The sequence below is a fragment of the Nipponia nippon genome, unplaced genomic scaffold (genome assembly GCF_047370975.1).
Source record: "Nipponia nippon isolate SJK-2023a ecotype South Korea unplaced genomic scaffold, ASM4737097v1 scaffold_4, whole genome shotgun sequence".
Classification (NCBI taxonomy): Eukaryota; Metazoa; Chordata; class Aves; order Pelecaniformes; family Threskiornithidae; genus Nipponia; species Nipponia nippon.
This window is the reverse complement of record NW_028262358.1, coordinates 88,739,869-88,764,486: the sequence shown is the minus strand read 5'-3', so window position 1 is coordinate 88,764,486 and position 24,618 is coordinate 88,739,869. Positions and strand designations below refer to the sequence as shown.

Sequence of the window (24,618 nt, the reverse complement as noted above, 5' to 3'; positions counted from 1 at the left end):
ACATGCTCCTCCTTTTGTTCAATGCCAGTCTCTTAGGACTGGCCATGTAATATGTGACAAGATCATTACACTGGACCCTTGTGCTACTATTACTCTTCAGAAGTACTCTTCTTCCTGGAAATCTCCACCTGAAGGTTAACTGAAGGATGCAAAGTAAGTAAATGTTGGTATTAAGGAAAGAGAACAGTAGTGGTCAATGCTACCAACGGTCAGCCACAGAGAAAAGAATAAACTCAGCACATAATACTGTTAGAGACTGTAAAGACTCGATTAAAATTTTATATTGATTTGAAGTACTTGAAAACAATTAAGAAATCACAGCTAACCTTTCTTTTCTGAGGTTTTTTTCCCTTCTTCCAGCCACTTCCCTGTAAAAGCTTCACCATCCTGTGTGACAAACATTATTTCGTTCCTATTTAAAGCAACGTCGGACATGAAGACTTGCCGGCCATACACCCAACGACACTGCTTCATGGAGTTGTTAGATGACTTCCAGCAAAACACCTATAATATAATTTTTTCAGAGAAAGGGGAAATCCTTCTATCATATAAAAGCAGTTACATATCACATGCTAGTTTTTGAAACACAAGAACATGCCATCTCAAAGTTTCATATAAAAGGAGAAAGACATTCTTCAAAACTATATCATAAAGTGTTATGAGCATCTTTTACAAAGAACCCACAAGTAAAACACAGAAAATCTATTATGATACCAAGATCCATTTGCCCATGAAGAGCATCTGTAAAGCTTCTCTGAATATTCAAACATCTTCACAGCAGTCATCTAGAGGACAGTTTTTACTGACATTTCAACAAGGACAACAAAAGGTGTCATCAAGTCAAGAAACACATTTAATATAGTTCTTAATTTACAGATTTGTCCAACTGGTTTGCTTATAAATCAGATAAAATTCAAAGCTAGCACATCAAAAATTTAAACCACTTCCTGCTAATCATTTGACAAAAATCTCCACTTTGTCTAAACTAGCCAAGGTTTTAGAATAGAGATCATGACCAAACACAAACTTCAAAACATTCAACAGAAATGTGAAGAACTACATGCATAGCAGGACCCCAACAAGGTATACTGTAGATGTTTGAAAGAAGTGAGCATGAAGCAACAATCCCATGCAAGGTAGAGCCCAGATGTGGCATTAGTGGTGCTAAAGTTGGGCTTTCGTTTTCTCCCACTGAAGGACTTACGCAGCCTGTTAACACCTATATAAGGAGGGGACAAAAGAGTTTGAGTAACCTATTTCCTTTCCCCTCTCTCGAGTCCTACAGAATCACAGAATGGTTCAGGTTGAAAGGGACCTCTGGAGGTTATCTAGTCCAATGCCCCTGCGTAAGCAGGGCCACACAGAGCCAGTTGCCCAGGACCATGTCCAGACAGCTTTTGAATATCTCCAAGGGTAGAGACTCCACAATCTCCATGGGCAGCCTATGCCAGTGCTCAATCGCCCTCACAGTAAAAAAAGTGCTTCCTGATATTCAGACAGAGCCTCCTTTGTTTCAGTTTGTGCCCACTGCCTCTGCTTCTGTCACCAGGCATCACTGAAAAGTGGCTGACACTATCTTTACATCTTCTTACGGTTAGACTCGATGATCTTAAGGGTCTTCTCCAACCTTGACGATTCTATAATTCTATGATTCTCTTCAAACATGTATATACATTGATAAAATCCCCCTTGAGCCTCCCCTTTTCTAGGCTAAACAGTACTCTCTTAAAGAGAGTATAATCAAGCCAGACCAGGAAGCACTGATTCAGGAAACAGAAGTATTAAGATTCCATCCCTCTCCTTATTCAATAATTTATAATGCCTAAAAGCACCGAAAATCCCAGCATTTGCCAGTATTTAGCATGGAAAGATAAGAAACATAGGTTGACATAGTTCCACTGATGCAGGAAGATAAAGTAGTTTCTTACTGCTAGAGCAGTGTCTCAAAGATGTTGAAGGGGCACTACCAATACTATGGATGCTAGAGGCTAAACCTCACATGAACAAATACTGAACTGGAAGTTTATAATCTCTGAGACAGCTAATGACTTAATAAACAGATAAGATCATCCCAAAACATAATTCAGTCAAATGCAAGGGAAAAAAAGGAAATACCCACACTGCTCCCTACTTTGATACACAAGCTCCGTTTTTAACATTCTTTAAGACGGCAGCATTTCAGTAACAAAACCTTTTTTTAAACACCACTAGATGGCACTGAAGGTTTATATCTCTCAGTGAGCAGGTCTAGAAAAGGCTGGGGTTTTGAAGGGCCCTATAAACTGTTACTCTATGAAAGAATGAGGGAAGAAAACAGTAAATCCTCCATAGTATTTCAGTTCTAAGACAACACAGTGCCTACACTTAACTATAAATAGTAAGCCACTCACCAGGTTTAGCTGCAAATTTTCAACAATAAAAGGGACACCTCATCTACAGAACAGCTGCTTTTCAGCAGAGGCTCTAAAACTTCAAGCCCAGAGACTACTTCTGAGACTATTTCTGGAGGGTGTAAAGGTGACTGGGTAGGTGGGGTGAGAGGAGAGAAGGGGAAAAAAAAAACCAACCCAGACTATGTACGCTATATAAGCACTTATGTACGTAAAAGTAAAGGAGTTTACACCTTCACTGAAAAGCCATTAGATGTTCACAGACTTAAAAACAAAATGCTGTACATTACTTTGGTAGTCTTCCCATAGCCCTTTAAAAAAAACAAACAAAAACAAAACAAAACCACCACCAGCAGCTCTACACAAATGAATTGGGTATTTTCTATACATGATTTTGACCTATCAACTTCTTGTGTTTAGTTTTATTAATCAGTATGCAGCTTGCTATATAATTATGATTTCTAGGGACATAACTTACTCTTCCAGCTTCATCCAGCACTAGAATGCAAATCTTCTGACCCCCATTTTCTTTAAGATGCTGGGTATCTACCTTATATTCCAAATATCCCCCATTAACAAGAACTTTTTTAAGGTTCAGCTGTCTGAAAGAACACAAAAGGTTAAATTAGTATTTCTTCATTGTGTACTGATGTTGATTCTATGACAGAGTTACCTTTTCCATTTAGAGAAGTAGTAAAAAAAATATAGTTGAGGTAGTGACACTGAAAAATTACTGAAAAGTTTAGTTTCTCCCCATTGGTATTACTAACATAACTGCTAATAAAATACTATTAGTGGATTCTAATTTTTGCTTTGCTTTTAAGTCACGTCACATCATATCCACAGGTTCTTCACAAAGTTCCGTAAGTGAAAACCAGTATATGATTCAGCTTTGATCTTCAGCATTACAAAAAATTATAGTTGTATAAATTTCACTTAGCTGTTTGTATTAAGAGACCTATCCTATCCCAGTAGGCTGTTTCTCAGGTTTTTGGTGGGTTTTGCTTTTTACCTGATCAAAACCATGCAATTTATCTCTTTTCAGTTTTAGTGTAATGAAATGGTATTAGGTTTCTCCAAGTGCCAGCACCTTCACTTACAACCAGGTAGAAAATGAAGTATAAAATAGTCATTAAGATACAACATGTCAATAAAGATTACTAGAATTTGAAGTGAAGCTGAAAAGCTAACTGGGAGTTAGCTGGGCAAAAATGCTAACTACCCCTTCTAATCTGTTACTGCAAACTAAGTAAGATAGAATGGGATCAAATAATTTCCTAAGTTTATGAGTCATGGGCCCAGTTTCTTCAACAGGTTTTACATCCAGGTTTTAGCATACGGACCAGATAATGTCACAAGGTTCCCCTTGGAACCTAAACTACCCTTCATAACATACTATATCCACACATTAATTATGAAATTCAGACCCCAAATTACTGATTCAAAATCATAACAACATAACTAAATAGAACAGCAAGTCTTCAATGCTTCTACCAAGATGCATTTATACAAATCCAGATGAACAAAAAATAGCAGTTTCAATATTTTTAAACCTATGGCACAAAATAATTCCTCTTAGTATGTTTTTTTTTAAATATCTTTAGTAAACAGCAAGTGGCACCTTAGCCTCATCGAATAACAAAAACAAACGATAGCCACAGTTCATATGAAAGAACCGCAAATGAAGAAAACTCCGGGGAGCACTTTATTATCTCTACTTTATACACAAAAATCTTTAAAATAGTTTGCAAATGTAAGATTACAGCGAAATCTTCACCTATTGTTCTTTACGACAAATTAGAAAAGTAACACATACTTCGAAGCCATCTTTTTGCACTGATAGTCTGCAAGTAAATAAATATCTCCTCTTTCAGTAACACATACTGTAGCGCCATCGCTTGCAGAGACCAAGGACACAGAGATATCTTTATGGTGTAGAGCAGAAACTTGGCGAGGCGCAGTTACACATTTTTCTCCATTAGGATCCAGCAGATAACCTAGAAAATACAACATACCCCAAAAAACATTATTTGCCATTCCACACACGGTGCATTTAAAGGACATTTTGCTACACTACTTGAAGAACCTTTAAATTCTAGAAGATTTTTTAGGTAGTTAGATAATTCATTTTCAAAATAATTAGACAGATAAGAGACCCACCACACATACTTGTTAGTTCACCACAAAGACCAGAAAACATTCAAGATTTGATACACAAAAAATGAAGTAAGGCATATTCTACTGGGAAAGCTATTTAATGTGGTTAGACTCTGCAGTGGTACTCCTTTTGATTGCAAAGAAAGAACATTTATTTGATCATATTACATTTCAAGACACTAGAAGTACTATCACACTGGCATGAACTATATATTTTTTCAGCCATTGGAAGATACCAAACAAGCTTGTCATAAAAATTACTATAAGTGCACGTAAGCATGAAGGCAGGCAGTTACATGAAAACAACAGACAAGGCTGGAGCTGTAATGTAAAGTCTCTGAAAAAGTACTTTAAAAAAAAAAATATCAGGGCATTGCTGCTCTCTGCATCAAGAAACATAACACAAAGAATCTCATACATAACATAACTCTGCTCTGTGTGCACTTATGTCTGCACAAGAGAGTGGATCAGGGTACAAATATCCAGGAACAAGCAGCAGAGCTACCTCTAAAGCTGGAAGCAACCCTGCCATATGACAGTGTAGTGCTACACCCAAACATCTTGAAGAGGCAAGGTTTATTACCACAGGTCTATCATAGTGCCCAGCTGACACAACTATACCACTTATGATCCAATTACTGTCCTATATGGTACTGCACTGGGCTATGTGCACACCAGAATAATCTCAACAACACAAGCAACCACAAAAAAACCTTACGTGATGGGTGCATATAAAAAAAAAAAAATTAAAAAAGTATTCATTAGTAAGATACTTCTCTGACAAAGACAAGTTTTTTCACATACCTTTGCCATCTTAAATAGGAACACAAAAAAGTGTCTGAACCTGATGCCAGAACTGATGCAGATTAACTGTTAAGTACCAGAGCTAGCTAACAGTTTTGTTTGCACATAGATACAGAATTGCAGAAATGCAAATCCAAACCAATATTGCAATACCTGTTTATTAAAAAAGACAAAAGCAATTAAAATATCCCATTCATACAACAAATCAAGAAGTCCACTAGCTGGTAATACATTTTTATTAGGTTCTTTCTTTACTTCAGAGTAATACTGAATTAAGTGAAGATTCTGGTAATGGCACTGTTGAAAAAAATTCTAGATATGGGCAAGCATTTCAGTTTAAAAAGTTAGTATGGAAAAAGTTATCAGTAGCATGTTTACAGTGCATGGTGAAAGAAGGACATAGGCAGGAGAGCTGAATGCTAGTTTATAATTTATTAAGGGCAGTACCAGCCAGACTGCTGGGTGGAGACAAGCATGCCTTGGGGTAATTTGCAACACAACAACATTCTGTTTCCTGAAAGTCTTCAGTAGCAGGACCACATAGGATACAGGGAAGGTGAAAGAATTATAAGGAATTCAAATAACAGAGCTAAGTCTGACTAGCTCCCATCATCTCAAAATGTGAAAGTGACTGGCAGTAATGAAAAATATTCTTCAAAAGAAGTGTGAAGGGATGATGTCATCAGACTGTTTAAAAAAAAAAAAAAAAAAAAAAAGAGAGAGAGAGCAGAGAAAGCTTTAACCAGGCTTCTGTTGTAAGAAGCAGATGACAGCTTTAGTACAAATAACATCTTTTAATGGCTGGGTTTTACTTTCAGAATGCTTCTACCTTACCTAGTTGGCCGCCATTCAGCCCCATGGTATACACTGCTTCCTTAGTCCATAGCACTGTATGGAATCTGCCTGCAGCCACTCCAATCACCATTCTACCTTTCAGGTTTTTTGCCTGAACCTAAGCACAAACCCAAAGCACATCTTAATATTAAGCAGCAACAGGCAAATTTCACATGTACAAACTTCTGACAACATTAAACTCCTAAAGTCATTAAGAATGAAGCACTGGCATCAATCCACATACAGTCTAGTAAGTCAGGATTATTTCAGAAGTTTGCCAAGTGGGGCAGTATTGCATTACTGACAAAAAGAAGTAAACTTTTTGCATTATCCTCAGAACTAGAATCAAATCTCCTGAGGCTGTCTTCATATGTAAGATGTTGAACAAGATCGCACAGTACATGTATAAGACAGCCAAAGAAGACTCAGGTGCTGCAAAAGTGTCAGCTAAAAAGCTTCAGCTTGTAAATCCTAACACCCTAAACACACTGCAGAACACTACACTACTAATTCCACACTTCAAATTTAACTTTATTTTCCAGATCAAGATGATCAAGATCAAACCAAATACTGTGGATACACAACTATCATTATACTATTGAAGAGCATCCCATTGCACCCCAAAACGCTATCCTGTTGCCCTTTGGCCAATTATTCTTTCCTACTTTTATAACACTGGTAGTGCAATGTTGTTCTATGCTGGATAAAGCTTCCTTTCAATAAAAGGTAATGTAACTCTTATTTACTTAAAAAAAAAAAAAAAAGAAATTAGAAGAAGTTATAGACTGAGCATAGAAATATAGTCAAGTTGCTGATGCCCATACCCTCTCCTCCCTGCCACTATTCTTCCCAAAGCACCATGACTCCAGAATCAACAGTGCTTCCAGCAAAGGACACAACCATCAAACCCCGAGATCCATCATCCAGTGATTCAAAAGGAGTAAAGAGCGTGAATCTCAAGTAACACATACCTATTATTTTTACGTCATTTCAGCTACAGAACAATTTGGGGAAGGAAACGGTTTTGGCAATTGTACCTTGTGTCATAGTACTACAAACTTTAGTACAGTTCAGGTTACAAACTAAGACTTTTATCAGGACACAAGTAAGTATTTAAGATTGAGATGTATGATAACACAGAATCAAGATTTTATCAGAACTCACATTCAACTTTATTATCCTGAAAAAGTTTAAAAAGTTATTTCCACAATCTTCACATTTTATTTTCTGTTAAAAAACAAACTAACAAACAACTAAGCTTTGACTGATGTTATTTTTACCTGTCTAGGAACGTTGCAATTAGTAGGAGGAGGAAGAATACCCAATTGATGGAAAGTATTTAAACCAAATGTGTAAACATATCCATCTTCTGTTAAAACAACAGTATGATCCTTAGCTGCAGCTATCTGAGAGCACTGATGGCCAGCTAAGCCTTCAACAAGTCTTGGAACCTGAACAAGGAAAAAAAAAAAAAAAAAAAAAAATTCGATATTAACCAGTGGCCATCGATGAAACTAAAGTTACAGCAACAGATAGTCATGATCAAATACTGAACTACAGATGAAAATGCATTTGAACATACAATACACTCCTTAACATAGTTACCACATCCAATGCACTAAGACAAACTACTTTCATTTGAAATGCATCCTCTGCTATCAGGGGAGGTGACTTTTAAACTACCTGCTGTGAAATTAGGTTGGAAACTATATCTTCAGGACAGCTGGACAAATATTAACTCTTTCGTTTTTCTTTTTAAATTACCATGAGCGATAAAGATTTCTCCTTTTCTCCAAAACACAGGATAATCCTAAGAAAATTCCACAGAATAAGGAAGCAGTTCTGTATCTTCAACTCTTATGCATTCTAACATGCGTTCTCCTTTATTCAACTGGGTAACACCCCAGTTTCAAAACAGCAATTTGCAAAAAATTCTAATTTCATAGAATTGCATTTTTTTAAAAAATGCATTAAAAATTGAGCTCCAGTCTTCATTATAACATCTAGCAACATAATATCAAGTTCTACCAGATACTTGATATTAGAAATTTTAAAAAATTATTGTGCTGCAAAGTAAATGCATGGTACCAGGTAGCATGCACAGGGTAAGATACTGAAGTCTAAGAATTGTATTGTCATCATATCTTAGTTTTCTCAAATTTTGTTTTTGCATATTGCAACAACGTACTAATCAAATGAAAATGGTAGGTGAGTTTTCACTTAAGGGCTGTGCAAGTCTAGTAAGAAGTAACCCTACCATCACTTCTCATACCACTACAGCTCCACAGTAGTGCTGTTTCCTTTGTGCCAGCCCTGACACTCATCAGACGGCATCACAAACCTACTGAAGAAGCCAGCCCAGCCAAAAACCATTTGCTTCCATTTATCTGGCATCAGCTAGCCTTTAAAACAACTCGGACATAACACAGAAGTTTGACCGCAGTACTTAGCTATCCTGAATTAAAATATATTCAAATGCACATTCTTCTACTCCTCACCACCTCATTAGTAGTACTGGAGAGTTTTTTTGCTGTTATTTGGTGGGGAGCAAGGGGGTTTGTTTAAAATCAACAGCAAACTGGTTTTGAAAGTACACTCACAGAAACTCTAATTCACTTTTTAGACTTCCTGTTTGAAATAAAAGAAATATTATGATAGACTACACAAGATAGCATAAGATAGCATACCAGGCATGTTTGTTCATCACCATGACCCAAGCGTCCTCCTTGTCCATGTCCACATGTATAAACTTGACCTTTGTGGGAAAGGAACACAGAGTGGAATTTGCAGAGTACCACCTGAAAGAAAAAGGGCAAAAAAAGGGGTGGGGAGGATGCAGTATAGGACAAATTAGTTTTCTTGGATAATCTGAAAACACCTGTCCAAGCTACTTTGTGAATAAGTTCAGCTTTAATAAAGATCTGTTTGTGAAAATATGAGTAAGATACTAGTACGAAAGCACAGAACTGTCAAATCAAGTCACAAGGAACACAAAATATTTGCTTTACAGTTATTAGGTACTGTCTTAACCTACTTGAAGAGACCTACAGTTTGTATTTATTAAAATAAGTTCAAGCATGGCCTTACAGGCTAACAGAAGCTCAAAAGATTGAGTTTTAAGGGCAACAATACTGCCTCAGAAGAGCTGAAGGAAATACGTTAAGACTGCAAATCAGATTGTCTGCCCTGAATGCTTGTTCAAGTTGTACTTTAAACTTTCAAACATTCTTCAACTGAAGTCCCAAGAAGTTACTAGGAACAAAACTACTGTTACAGGAACAGTGCTTAACAGCATATGTTGCTTTCAAAACAAGAATTTTAATTCAACATGTATCAAACAGATTCATTGTCCCACTTCAGTTCACTACGGGAGCTGCACAAGAGGCAAGAAACTCGAAACAGTTACAGAAGTATCATGCTTCTGAATTTATTTAATGATATACAAGCCATATATCCAAGGTAAAGAATATCAAAAAACATTCTCCCCACCAAAATAGAGAACAATGATTTAACTAAGGGTGATCGGGGAGGGGGGAAGCAGCAAAAATATAATACAGCAGGCCTACTCGAGTACTTCTTAGCTGCTCTAAGATGTTTGCCAGATCAATGGAAACTGCTTGCTGAGAAATAACTAGGAAGAAAGAGTGGGGAAACAAAAACAAACACAACAAAAAACCCACAGACCCAACTTCTTTTTTTATGTGAATTTTCAGAACTTGATAACATCTTCGACAGCGGTTCCCCCACACACCCCCCTCCAAGTTCACTGAGAAACATGCCTATGTAATACTTTCAGAATACCTGTTTGATATACACGCCATTCCGAGGAAAAAGGTCCACTAATTCAGGATGATGTTTACCCTGTTGACCACCATGACCCAAAGTAAAATTTATATTGTTTCCCCAGGTGTAGACTTCTGTGGGATCTGCAATGAAAAAGCATTTTCTCTGCAGCTTGTAAATTTACCAGTCTCATGCATGACGACTTTGAAAATCATCTCCTGCTGTTTCTATTTAAAATTTGAAGAGGAAAGTTGTTTTTTACCTAAAATTGAACTTTTAAAAGTTTTATTCTTATGAGAAATAAGGTGCTATGACAAAGTATTTTAACATCAATGTACTGAAGATGATCAACATTACTTATATATATTTTCCAGTTGCAGAATATGCAAGCATTCCTCAGCAGCAAATTTACTTATGTTTTCAGAAGACAACTACTACTACCTGAGATTATACATGCTTTGTTTCAATTTAGTAAAAAGCCTTTCCAAAAAAAAGGTTATGCTGTCATGTATGAAAACGATAAACACTTTCAAATCAGAGGTTTGGCCAAAAACTAACATTTTATATTTTTTAAATAACCTCTCAGCTACAATGGTATCTGAACACCATTTTCTGATCAGTAAGAAACTGAAATCAATGTATATTTGATCATGTTGAGCTACTACTAAAAAGATTAAATAATGTTAACATATATTACAAGGTAAAATTAAAAATACCCAAAACTCAGGATTTGTGTATCCAAAAATACTTAAATTGACTGGAAACAAGCTGAAAAGAACAAACTTCACTGTGCAACAAGACTGAACTTGGGGACATGGAGAAAAGGGCAAAGAAGGGGGGTAGAAAAGTATAAAACAGCATAAAAATAAACAAAGTGCCCTGGAAAAACTATTCCCCTGTCAAAAAAAAACTTCTGTGCTCAGAGTTATTCTTACATACTCATTTCCTATTTGCAGAAAGTGTATTTAGAGTGACTGTAACTAGTTTATATCAAGCTACCTTGACTAAAAATATTTTGCAGATTCAAGAACATATTCCCCTTCTATTCACAAAACGCACAGAAGTGATGTAAACTATCAAATTCAAAGACACTGAAGTCTCTCTGATAAACTGAATTGAGATAAAAGAGAAAAAAAATACAGAATAGTTGACACTTAAAGGCACCTCTGGAGCTCATCTAGTCCAACACCTCTGCTCAAGCAGGGTCAGCTAGGGCAGGCTGCCCAGGACCATGTTCTCTCAGGTTTTGAGTATCTCCAACACTGGAGTCTCCACAGCTTCTTTGGGTTACATATTATATCACTTGCCTTTTTTTTTTCCCCCCCACCTCTAAGTCAGTCATTATTCCTTCATTTTTGCTACACATGTGCATCTTGTACCTACTGCCAAGATTGTGCACCTGCTGTCTCATGACATTAGCGACTCCACATCTTCAGATATCTCATAACTCATACAGCCCTAATTAGAAACAGGAAATATTGTCTACACTGGTACATATATTAATACATTGTTGAAACATCTCTCCTTGTAAAAGACAATTTAAGCTACTTGATTTCCTACCGGTTTTCTTGAAGACCACATGGACTGGCCTATCTTTCATCACAAGATCCAGGGCTGATAAGCCTTCTTTATCCTGAACATACAGACTAACACCATGCTGAAAGAGAAGGAGAGGAGGGGAAGAGAAAAATAAAGTTTAATTTTAACTTCACAGCTTTAAGTATGCCAGGTAAACGTTTAAGAAGCTAAACAAATCTTTAATTGAAGTTTAATATTGATAAAAGAAAATCTTCAGATTCTTCCAAGTAAATTATAAGCAGATTTGAAAAAAACAGTGCAGTTCTGTTCAACTACGTATACATCATGTTGATCTAATAACTGGTATTTTATTGTATGAATACTGATGGAGCAATAAGATGTAACCAGGGAAACACAAAGGAAACACACTTGAAGATAAAGGACTAGGAAGGGCAAGTATTTACCAAAAATGCATTTACCAGCTTTGAAGAACACATTTTCTTATATCCACATGTTTACAGAATCAGTTTTGACAAGCTGGAGAAGTGAGAAGATCAAAAAAGCCTACTACGGCTTTGAAAACAAGCAGGGAACAGTGGTTCACAGTAGCTGAGAAAGGGCAAGAGGACACAAACAGTCAGACAAGACAGCAGCAAGCAAGCTTCAGAAGCACAGAACATGAACAGGTCATTGCTTTAGAACTTTGAGGGAGGTACATATTCTCTGTAAATACCATTTTCTCAATACAAAAAAGTGCTGCTACACCAGCATTGGTTTTAAGGAAGTCAAGTGTCATCAATCAGATCACTGAAGGGAAGAACTGCAGATGTCCCCAAGCAGAACATAATGGATAATACGGCTGTACCTATGTACCACAGCTCATGGCTAATATAAAAGAAAACCTTACAGAATTTCACACTTAAGAGATAAACACATGAAATACAAAAATCGAGGGAGCACAATCTATTCAAGCATGACAAAAGGACAGCTAGCCACATATGCAGTAGGGATTTTAACCTCTAACTTCAATTCAGAAAAATACTAGCCAGAAAAAAAACCACACATTCTCCGAATTATAAAGGCAACACTACTAGCAACAGTGCTGGTATTAATTCACTACATGACAGAAAGACCAACCTATTTTTATGACTTAACAGGTAGCTGGATATTCTTCTCTTTGGCAGCTGCATAGGTCATGTACAAGCAGAAGAGAGGCTGCAGTGATATTCACATAGACTGAATTTGTAAGAACAAATCCCAGTTGCTGAGTGGCAAAACTTGTAGTTAGATACAGTCTGAGAAGAAGCCATGACTGCCTCCAGCCCACAACTGAAGTCTGTCATCCACACTAGCCGAGTACCCCAGGGGCTGATACTGGGGCCAGTACTGTTTAACATCCTCACTAACGACCTGGATGACAGCGCAGAGTGCACCCTCAGCAAGGCTGATGATGATACAAGACCAGGAGGAGTGGCTGATAAGCCAGAGGGTTGTGCTGCCATTCAGAGGGACTTTGACAGGCTCGAGCAATGGGCTGAGGGGAACCTCATGAAGTTCAACAAAGGGAAACGCAAATCCTGGCCCTTGGGAGGAACAGCCCAGTGTACCAATACAGCTGGAGGCCGACTGGCTGGAAAGCAGCTTGCCACAAAAGGACCTGGGACTCCTTGTGGACAACCAGCTGGCCACAAGCCAGCAATGTGTCCTTGCAGCTAAGAATGGTGAAAGCATCCAGGGCTGCATGAGGGAGTGTTGCCAAAAGGCATTACTCAGCACTGGCAAGCCACAACTGGAGTGCTGGGTTCAGGTCTGCACTCACCAGTGTAAGACAGACATGGACCTACAGGAGCAAGTCCAGCAAAAGACCATGAAAACAATGACTGAGGCATCTGACATACAAGGAGAGGCTGAGAGTGCTGGGATGCCTAGCCTAGAGAAGGTTTGGGGGGTGGGGGAGGACCTGTCTTATCAATGAGTATAATAAATACTTGATTGGAGGCAGGGGGTGGGGATCCCAGTGATATCCAGAGGCAGGACAAGTAGCAATGGGCACAAATTGAAATATAAGAAATGCTGTTTAAACCTAAAAACCATTTTTACTGGACTAGTATTAAAACATTGGAACAGAGGTGTTTGAGTCTCCATCCCTGGAAACATTCAAAATCCAACTGGACACAGTCCTGGGCAACCTGCTCCAGCTGACCTTGCCTGAGCATGGGGGTTAGACTAGACAGTCTTCAGAGACCTCCTTCTAGCTCAGCTTTTTCTTAATGCTATTTTATAATCTCTTCCTGTTGTTGCTATAATACCTTTCTATAATGCAGTACAGCAGAGAGACTTCAGTTAAGGAACTGGGAGGCAGAGCACTCTCCATGGGCTGTTTCATTCTGCTTCTTAGAGGAGCAACAGCAGAGCTAGCTATCAGAAAAACATCACTCATTTATGCAACTGACAGAAAAGTAAAATATGTGTGGGGAAACCTGTACAGGCCTCCTGTAAGCAAATAGCAAAGACACAGATACACACACGCACCAGAGGACTGAATACTTTTTCATACATCACATACACAGATTCCAGTTTTCTCGAGAACAGAATCATGTACAATTCTCACACAAACACCTACTTTTGTGAAATTTAATGAAAACCTCCTCACTGTGTAAGGGTACAGCACATGAAATCCATATTTAACAGTTACCAGACCATCAAGAATTAAAAGCTACTGGATCCACAACCATTTTGCTTAAACTGCTTGTTGAAAGCAGTGTTTAATGCTTACAAATGGCTAGCCACTGCAATTTAAAAAGGCTGAACTCAAAATGGAAAATTCTCTGCTTTAAAAAGTTTGCTTCTAAGTAACCCTGAACCACAAATATTTCATTTTCTTCACGTGGTTAAAGGGACCCTGAACATCTCAACCATATGTAGCTCTCCCCTTTGCTGTACTTATGACAGGAGGAACAGAAGAGCAATCGAAAAATATATACAACTTTCTAAGTGGTAGGGAAGAAACAGCAATTGCAAGAAAGGAATGAGGGAGACTGAGCAAAAGTCCTGGTTAAAATATGAATGAAATGGGGATTCGCTTAATAAAATGCTCCATATCTTGAAGTGCTTCTCTCTCAAATACAAGACTCATTTCTAATTATAACTCCATTTAAGCTTTTATTATTTTATGTTCTCTAAAAACACTAATTGGTATAAGTACCGCAGAGTCTAGTTTTAGAGTATCTTTAGCCTGATCACCCTCCACTTTTAAGATCCTGACCCTGATATCATCCACACAAACCAGTCTTCAGGGAAGTCCACAGTTAATCAGGGATCCTTACTCAGTGATGATTTCTGCATGGGCAACGGCAAACATCTTTTATGAACACAGAGACAACTTTCAAGTAAACCAATGTAGTATGATCTAAATGCAGTATTAAGACAACCCTCAAGAGGCTTTCAGGCAGGTTTAAAAACCCACTTTCACATAACAAATACAACTTTAAAAAATGCAGATACCAAGGAAAACTACAGTTGTAAATCACTCACCTTCAGTAATGACAAAACACAATCAATGTATCCATAAAATATACTTCTGTGCAAAGCTGTCCATCCAGACTCTTTGTCTTTTGCCAAGAGGTCTACTCCTTTGGTCTCAGCCAACCAGTCTAGCACACCTTTTTTGCCACAAGATGAAGCAAGATGTATAACGTTTCTACCAAAGGCATCCTTTATAGTTGCAGCATTGTAGCAGTAAGAAGAGAGAAAGGCCTTGATCTGGCCTTCACTTCCTCTGGTTACCACAGAAATAACATCCAAAGCATGCTGTAGAGATCGACACTTTGAAGTGCAGTCTGGCATGAGAGAACTCATCTTCACTTCTGAAGCTGCTCCTCTCCTTAAGGGGAACAACCCTTAGGCGTATCAAGGCACTCTAATTCAGTACACAACACAGTGCCTTAGAAAACTTGTAATTCCAAAGATGTAAATCCAGTTTTATTGAGCTGCCATTAGAAATCTTTGTACTGCTACGTTTGGCACTTGATCCAAATAAATATTTATAAATACATATTTTTAGAAGTCTTATTTCACCATCTTATATAACAAATATTCTTGTCCATAGAAAATTCCAAAAGTGAACTACCTCAAGTGTGGAGAGGGGGATTCCCCCTCCACACTACCTTATTCTTCTAAAACTCCATAATTGCGAGGGAGACCTGAAAGAGAACAAACCAGAACAGATTAGTCAACAAAAATTCTTTTCCCCAGCCACAGTACAGATTTAAATGCATATCAAACTAATGCTTGCAAGTACAAGAGCAATATGGCAAGGGTTAACTGACCTGCCCCATGCCATCTGAGCTTATACTCAGGAATTCAGTCAGTTTAAAAAGACATGACTCCATTCCCCACCCCAGCCTCCAAATGCACCTCCTCCCTTTCTTTGACATAAATCTTTGAGGCTACAGAGTGAACTGGATCCAAAAAAAAGTCATCAGAAGAGAAAAAAAAATGTTTGCTTTCCCAGCCTTAGAGTCCTTAGGACCCTCATAGTTTACTGTCTAATTACATCATTACTTTGTGATCAGAAAGCAAGGACTGAACTAAAAGACTGCTGCGGGGGGAGGAACAAACACCGACCCACCAAAAAATCTCCACAGCTGTTCAGTAGATCTTGGCTAACAGAAGTTTTGTCAGTCACACCCAGAAGGAGGGAGCGACCACCACAGTTTCCCTTAGCTACTGCAAAAAAGGACTTTTTCTTAACTCTCTTCCCTGGCCTGAATGCCTTCCCATCTCCCTACTAGGTCTCTGCTGCAGAATCAACAGGAAGGCTCCTCTCCACCACTCCCAGAGCTGCTGACAACTGCGAGAGGCAGGATGGCAACAGAGCAAAGAAAAAAAAACTTGTACAAGAGCTGTGAATTCAGACTGTTAGCACGCATGCAGGGCAAAGGCCTAAAGCTCCTGAAATAGGCAGGAAGAAATTAAGGCCTAGGTTGGAAGGGGTAAGGGAGGAAGAAGGAAAAGGAGGCAAAGATACAAATACTTGTTCATGAAAATATATTCACAGTCTGGTGCATATGGCATTTCTGCTTATCTGTGCACACTTATCTTTAGCATATCCATCTTTCTCTGGCATCCACTTTCTCAAAAGTAAAGAAGGCCTGACAGAAGCACTCACCTAGCCTATTAAATGTATGCAGTTATCTTTAAAAGGGTTACAGTACAAGAAATGCAGACAGCAGTATAAAAATCACACATAAAACCATCTAAAACAGAAGAAGTGAACTATAGACATCACTGATACACTGCATAATTTAATGTGAACTGCTATTCAGTCCCAAAAAACTTCACACTTCAATCTTTTCAAGCATAAGTTGCAAACTGAGTGAAGTAGTATTCAATCGTGTTAAACTCCCTGATGCTTTTGCTTGCTATACAAACTGTAGTTTAAAGTTGTTCTACCAATGAGTAAAATATTCCAAAAGAAGTTGGACAATGCTACCATGAAAGATGAATAAATAAGACTCAATATGTTAGCAAATCCTCAGGGGAAAAAAAAAGAAAAACAAGCAAACAAACAAAACCGACTATCTTTCCAGCTCAGCAGTCCTTATACATGTAACCATGCGCACACCTCACTCCCCACCCCCCCCAGCCTGTTGATCTTAGCTTCCAATGCTTAGCTTTTCAGGCACTGAATGCATAACATCATTTTGTTAATGTCTCTATCTGCAAAGACATGTCAGAGAAAGATTACTTTGTTTGGAAGAGAAAACAGAAATCCCAGTTGTCCTTCCATTTTAAGAATTATCATCAAGATTGCCACCAAGTTGAAAGCAATCAGTTTAGAGCAAACACTAGTAGTGGAATCTGAACTTTCAAGAAAAAAAAAAAATCTAATCCAAGAGTATTTATTTAAACATCTCACGATAAAGCCTTCGACAATTATTTTTCCACCTCATTCAGAGGGGTTTAAATACTTGGAATGGAAATCTACAGCTCAAAGCTGTTCAGTATGTACCTTCAAAACAATTTCAAACAGCAGGCACATGAAAAACAAAAAAGCAGTTTTTATTCATTACAATTTAGTCCTTCATCCCTGTCCAGGGGTAACATTCAGAAATATTTCAGAAACAAAATTGACCACAACTCTTTAGCTTACATTTGTCACAGCAAGCTTGAGTTCACTCTACAGGGCATTTTACAACCAACATACAAACTTCTGCAGTAACACAAGAAGTTTAACATATACCTGTGGGGAGTCTTCTCCTTTCACCTTCTCTAAAGCCTCAGACTGTAAAGAAAAGTGAAGCATTGTTGCAAGCTTGGAAAAAAGCTCTAGTTTCAAGAATGGAGCCTGATCTGCTGCTCCAAGGAATCAACGCGTGACAGGTGACTGCTATGAGCAGACTCAGATTGCCAGTGCATCAAACACTCTTCTAAATAGTAACAATTTTTAAAAAAAATATATATTTGGAGATCTATAGTAAAAACATCAGAAGCGCTATTATCCTCAAACCAATTTGTCACATTTCGTCAATATGCCACTAGGCAACAAAGTTTTGCTGTGGAAGAAGTATGAATTTTATGTATGTCTTGTAAAGTATATCTTAAATATAATTCATTGTTAAGACACTGCTATTAGTGCTACAAAGAAAGAAAAGTAAAAATAAAAAGAACAAAGAAAAATTACTCAGAGGAGTCATAAAATAAAGTTGACTAATCTGTTAGGTAAACTGGTATGAAATGGCACCAGCATTCAAGGAAGCAGCACTGCCATACCCCATGCCATACCTTCCCTTGTGCAGTACACACCTATTTAAGACTCTGAATTGCATGAGAAAATTATTCAGAAGAAAGTAAACCCTGGTTCCAAAGAAACCTATGCCATTACAAGAAAGGAACAGAGAGGCCAGAGAAAAACTTCTTTAAAGCACCTGAGCTCTAGCCTCACCGAACACCAAAATACTGTGAACAAACCACACATTAGAAGAGTACAGTCTGCTGTTAGATAGAAATAAAACCCTGCATTCCTCACACTAACTTCATTATGGTGACATTTACTGCAGCTATGTGAAATCTGACTCTGCTGAATTATTTCTCTGTAAGTCATTCTAACCCAGCCCTCCTTTACTATAAACATTACAACACTAGAAACTATATTAGTACATTGATATATACACCTTGAGTTTCGAGACAGAAGGCTGTAGATCAAGTTTTCACCCCTCCACAATAAAGACTGGCACACCAATAACACACACTATCATGTTATTACAACATCTAAAAAGGCTTAATAATCAGATCTGACTATTTTTAAATACGAAGTAGGTCCTTAAGTGAAACCTTAAAACTTCAAAATTGTGAATTGATGCTCCCATCTATGTGAAAACCTTGTGATTGCTGTCCAAATGCTTACTTCCAGTATACGGAGTTCCAGCTGAGCTCAATACCTAAACCAAGCACAAAATAGGAACAGCGCCAGCATTTTTTAAATTTTAATGTCTAGAATACGGTGCCCTTTTGATTATATGTCTCTGCTTTTATTTGCAGATATTTCTGTAGGTTTCTCAGCACTAATCATATTCCTGTTATAATACCAGTGTCTTCCTAATGCTGTAATTATTGAAACAGATAAGTAGGTAAATAAGATTATCATCTTTTAAGCATTTTTATGATACAATAGGAATCATTTGGAATGCAAATTCTTTTTAAAAACTGATTCCTAATTAACATTTTCATGATAGAAAAATGTCACAAAAATGGAGGAATTGGAGCAGTATTCAGAGTATCCCAAAGACGTTTTATTTCAGTAGCAAGTGGGTTTCTAAATTTTCCCTTAGAGACATGAGCTACTTATTATACCTGTTCAAAGCCCAGGAAAATTTAAAAGATTACAATCAACTTGGAAGCAATTCCTGAGTAGCAAGAAAGTGTTTCTAGTATCTTGCCTCCTGGAAGTGAGTAGGCAGAGCCCTCTCACTCAGCTCTTCCCCTCAGAGAGGGCAAAGCACCACCACACAACAGCTGTCAGACACCCTCCAAGGAGGAGTGTGTCAAATGTGTCATCTGATCTTATGGAGTCAGAACTCCCACAGCTGAAAAAGAAGTGCTCTACCTACTGTGCTTGTCTCAAAAATCTGTCTCTTTCAAGTCACTACAATGAGGTGAAGATTTAGCACTTTTTTGGCCAAAAAGTCTAAATTCAAAGCCGTCATACCTCTCCTGAGTATGAAATTAACTAAGGTTCTACACATCTGTAATACTAAGCTAACAAATACCTCAATGACCTAGGATGATGATGGTAGATTTCATTTCCTGCAAACAGCAGAGGGCAGATGTCAAATCTGGAGGTTCTGTTCAATCATTGGGAAAAATGAACAGAGTTGGTAGAAGCTTCCTATTGTGGAGTTCCAGAAATCTCTCTACATATCAGAGCTGCTTATAAGGGACTTCTGGTGGGTTAGTGGTCTTCAAGTCCAAGGGTTCTGTTTACCTATTTTTGTTATCCAAGATGCTTCCCAGGATAGATAAAAAAATACATAATCAGTTGTATTCTGATAATATGAAATCTCACAAAAATTAAGCCAGAAGAGATGACGATACCAAGGCAGCTTTAGGACCCCCTACTATGTGTCTGTTTCTTAGTCACTATCTTTCAGAAGACAAACCCAGTGAAGGCAGAGCATATTCAGCACAAACTTTTGTGATGCCTAGAACACTGACATTTAGCACAGAGGCATCACAAGCTACTGGATGAAGGAAAACACCAGACTGCTCGTTTCCACATCTGTAGGATCATGTTCTCCATCAACACATTCCCAATTTTCTTTTTTTCTAGAAAGTACTTCCACAGAGGTAGTGTGCACTTGGCTCAAAGGTACAGGGGTGCTATCAGAGGAGAAACAGCAACCAATCCTTACTACACGGTTGGACGCCAGAAACATGTATTGAAACTGCCGATCTAGGAGGCACACATTTGATACTAGAATTCTTACCTGTGGTCTTTCAGAGTCTTCCTGATGAAAGCCTATACTCAGTATTAGATCTAGCAAAATCTAGCTAACATGGATGTGGATACCAGTACCAAGGCAGTGGCTAGTAGCTGCTGTTGTAGGTTTTTTTCATCTTAATGGAGACAATGGTCTCGCATGGCAGTGAAAGAGAAAACAGAAGAGATTCAGCTAGTTAGAATTCAGTGCCACTTGAAGACAGACTGCTGGTTTTGCATCTTCCATGTGCACTACATTAAAGTAACTCAATCGTCAACTTAGTGACACGGCCTTGAAACCTAGCTTTACCCTGCTTTACTACGAACATATTTCTCAGGACTTTATTTGATCTTTAAATTAGCATAACCTCATTCCATTAATTTTTTTTTCTGTTGGGTGGTTCGTTGTTTGGGGTTTTTTTATGTGGCACTGATTTTTTTTCTAAATAGCAGTTGCATCTAGGATGCACTTGGTGAAAAACTACGTAGTATTTGGCTCTCCTAAAACAGAACTAAATAATGGTTTCTATTTTCCATGTAAAAGAAGCCTAGAGTTTTCCTTGTCAATCCTAACACCCCTCCTTTAAAAAAAAAAAAAAGTGTAAATAACATGACTTTTCAGAATGTGCAAAATTGATTTGCTCTTCATTTTGATAGTAAGTTCCTAAATGAAGAGAGGTATGACTGGCAATATCATACACTTTGGGAAGGTTAAGTCCATCCTTATAAGGGTATTGCGACTTCTTAAAAGATTTCTGGGGTGGAGTGGAAAGGGAGCTTCAGAAGAGGGTTGTTTTTTAAACAAGCATGCTGACATTTAATAATATTCTCCAAGTTGGTCCATTCACACTTGTTTCATAACATCACAAAAGACCTGTAACCACAACAGCATGGAAATCCTGGAAATATTTGTACCCGAAACAAACTTCACCATGTAGACTGCTTGATTAGTAAGCTAATAAAAAAAAAAGAAAAACAAATCTAAAGCTTACAGAATTAAAGGCATGCAAATGTGCTATCACGTTACTGATTTTCCAGGATTTTCTGTTGCCTGTAGTCCTACCTAAAGGCAACTTTCACTAATACATATTAAAGTAGTAGTTTAGAATCTGACAAAAGTGACTAGCAAATTGAAGCTGGGTAGCAATATAATAAACATAGCACTGGCATTAAGCAACATATCCTCAAAGAAACCCAGATGAATTCCTAGATAAATAACAGCAAACACACCCTTCGGTTATAAGCAGCACATTGTCCAAGGCTTTAAAGAACAGTCAGACTACTCATTTCTACTCAGAAGATTACTTATCCACAGATAGTTTAACCTGTTCAGAAACTCCCTGCACATTTGTTGAAGTCTGGGCATAAATCTAGGCTTTTCAACCCCTTGAACAATATTATTTGAATACATGATATATTTTATGGGGGTAAAGTGATTGAATATACAAGGACAAAAGAGTAAGTCTAAGCTATGCAGCAGCTTAGAGTGGTTTGGCAGTCAGAAATTCCCAGTCTTTCAAAAAAAGCAGCTGCTTCTTGATTGTATTACAGGAGCACTGCAATACAAGGCACAGAAAGCAAGGGTATTGCTCTTCTCAAAACACAAAATATCAGGTAGGGTGCTGCCTCTAGTTCAGATATCAAGTTTTAAGAGAAGTAAGGCAAGTAGAAGAAAACTTTGGGAAGAGCATCTAGGATTCAGAAGGTTTACAAAATAACCTGTGAGTACAGGCTGAGCAAATTGGATCTATTTTCTTCTTCAGCTGTGTTTTCTACAGACCACCCAGAGCCTTTGAATAAGGCAGCTGTTACATAAAGAAGAAAAATCAAAACTCTAGTCCATTTTACCCCTGACAGCAGGATAAGTAGTCATTTGTTCAAATTTCCTAAGAGATTAAGATTATATGTCAGGAACCACTTTCAAATGATAAATTGAATGCTAATGAGGCTCTCCAAATGGGTTAGCCAACAAGCAACCTGTTCAAGTTTTAAATAAATGTGACCTGCCTAGAACTAAAGCTATGGAGAAAAACCAACTTGCTTTAAAAAACACCACATTCCACCATGCCCACTATGTCCCCTGGGCCATGGCAGATCCAAGCTGCTTCATCGACTGGGCCGGGGCCTCTGTGCCACTGCTTGGCACAGGTACACCCCTAGCACAGGTGACCTTTAGAGGTTCTCTCCAGAGTTTCTGCAACTTCTGCCTTCACAGCAACAACAGCATAATCATTACCAGGATGAGACATTCAGTGACCCAGCAACTCTAATCCATTTGCTCCTAACAGTGCTAACAAGCACTACCAATTAAAGGCAGACACATCTGTCAAAAAAACACCAAAGTACCATTGGTAGCCAAATTCAGTTACAATGCGTCAGAGCGGATCTATTAGTCAGAAATCATAGTACATAAACAGTAAACTGTGAAATACTGTGCTTGGCTTATCTAGAAATAGTCAAAACTACTTACATTTAATAACTTAACACTATCCAAAAAATTAAAACATACAGAAAGTGGTATAGACAAAAGCACAGTCAGTACAGTCATAGGCATTTCCACAATACACTGGGACCTTGCTATAGACTTTCTATTGAAACAGATAACCTGAAGATATATCAAGAGCAATGAACTACAAATGTGTTCTAGAATTTCACCACACTGAACACTATATCAGATAAATACATCAAGTCTTCGGAAAAGCTGAATTTCCTGAATGAACTCTGAACTTTTGGTGCAGTATTACTAACGAGTACCCAGATCAGATGTTGTTAGGTGATTATTATTTTTTTGAAAACCACAAATTGTGGTCAGTTTCCATGAAGACAGACAACTACACTGACCACGTCAGCAAAAAAAGGGCCAGATTTCAGAGATCAGGTGGTTGGCCCCTAAAAAGACTGCACAGAAATATCATTTTAAGCTAACTACGAGATTTCAGCTCTCTGGTGCTTACGCTGCTGCTCAAAGCCAGCAACACCATGAGCCACTACCAAAAGCGACAGACAAGTATCACCAAGAAGGCCAGAAACACGACAGGCCTCCCGGGAATCTCCAGCTAAGGAAACCTGGCAGCGGCTGCTGCCAGTGTCAAGGAAGGGGAGGGTCTGAAGTGTTTCAAAGAGCCAGCCACAGGCAAGGGGCAGCAAGGGGGGAAGGTGGCCGTTTTGCCTCTCGCAACACAAGCCCACGTAGCCCGGAAGCGAGGAGCAACAGAAGAGCCTTATCAGAACAGGCGGTCGAGCCACTTTTCTTCCGGCTCGAAGCCGGTCCCCTCCTATCCTACGTGGCCGGCCGCCCTTCACCCTCCCTGGCTCGGGCTCTCCCCATTCCTGCAGCCCCCCGCCGCCGCCCCCTCCCGTCCCCTCCGGCAGAGGCCAGCCGTGACCCTGCCCGTCCCCAGGCCCGGCTCCCCCTCCGGACACATCAGCAGTTCGCGGCCCGCCCCTCACCAGTCGCTAGATGAATGGACTCGAGCGGGCAGGGCGGGACGCGCGCTGGGCAGCGCAGGGGCTCATCCTCAGTGACAGCGGGACAGGGGCAGGGCCAGGCTGCTGCGGCTACCGCGACACCTCAGGCGGCGACGGCGACAGCCGGTGCCAGCAGCTCACAGCGGGGTGCAGGGACAGCGGCCGCCGCACCCCCGAAGAAGCAAACAGCCGATTGGCCGCGGCGCCGCCGCACCTCGCACGCCGATTGGCTGCGACTGCCGCCTCGGCTCCGCCTCCCACGGCGGAGCCCGGATTGACTGACAGGCCGGGTCAGGTGGCGGAAGGGGGCGGGTTGAGGGGGCGGGGCGGGTCGAAGGGGCGGAGCCTGCCATGACGGGGTGGCCGGCGGTGTGTGAGCGTTGAATCAAAATGGCCGCCGCAGGTGTGACGGGCGGGCCGTGCACGTCGTGTCGTGAGCGAGGAAAGGGGCTGGAAATAATGGGGAGAGAGCAGGTGAAGGGGAGAAAGCTGAGGTGTTTCTGTGCCTTCTTCTGTCAGTCTTCACGAGAGAAGCAGTGTGGCCGGCTGTGAAGAAGGAGGATGGGTTTCTGGCAAGGCAGCACCTCTCCAGGAGGATTCGAAAGCAAACAGTTAAATAATCAGCCTGGAGGTCTTTAGAAAATAATGAAGTGAGAGGCAGCATCGAGAAGGCTGTGTCGAGGC

The 24,618-nt window shown here is 39.3% G+C and overlaps 1 protein-coding gene across 9 annotated transcripts in view; it reads right to left on the bottom strand.

Annotated features, from left to right (window-relative positions):
• Positions 1-24,111, bottom strand: part of IBTK (inhibitor of Bruton tyrosine kinase) — a 66,949-nt gene extending 42,838 nt beyond the window's left edge. For all 9 annotated transcript variants that reach the window (XR_015708358.1, XR_015708359.1, XR_015708360.1 and 6 more), the window contains exons 1-10: positions 23,917-24,111; positions 15,021-15,688; positions 11,529-11,625; positions 9,987-10,111; positions 8,873-8,983; positions 7,466-7,636; positions 6,186-6,303; positions 4,207-4,387; positions 2,869-2,992; positions 327-504 (exon numbers count right to left, since the gene is read on the bottom strand). Coding sequence is in view for 5 of the 9 variants with exons in the window: in XM_087775470.1 (XP_087631596.1) it covers positions 327-504; positions 2,869-2,992; positions 4,207-4,387; positions 6,186-6,303; positions 7,466-7,636; positions 8,873-8,983; positions 9,987-10,111; positions 11,529-11,625; positions 15,021-15,344 (1,429 nt within the window). In the remaining 4 variants the exon portion in view is untranslated. The remainder of the gene's footprint in view (positions 1-326; positions 505-2,868; positions 2,993-4,206; positions 4,388-6,185; positions 6,304-7,465; positions 7,637-8,872; positions 8,984-9,986; positions 10,112-11,528; positions 11,626-15,020; positions 15,689-23,916) is intronic.
• Positions 24,112-24,618: the final 507 nt, after the last annotated feature.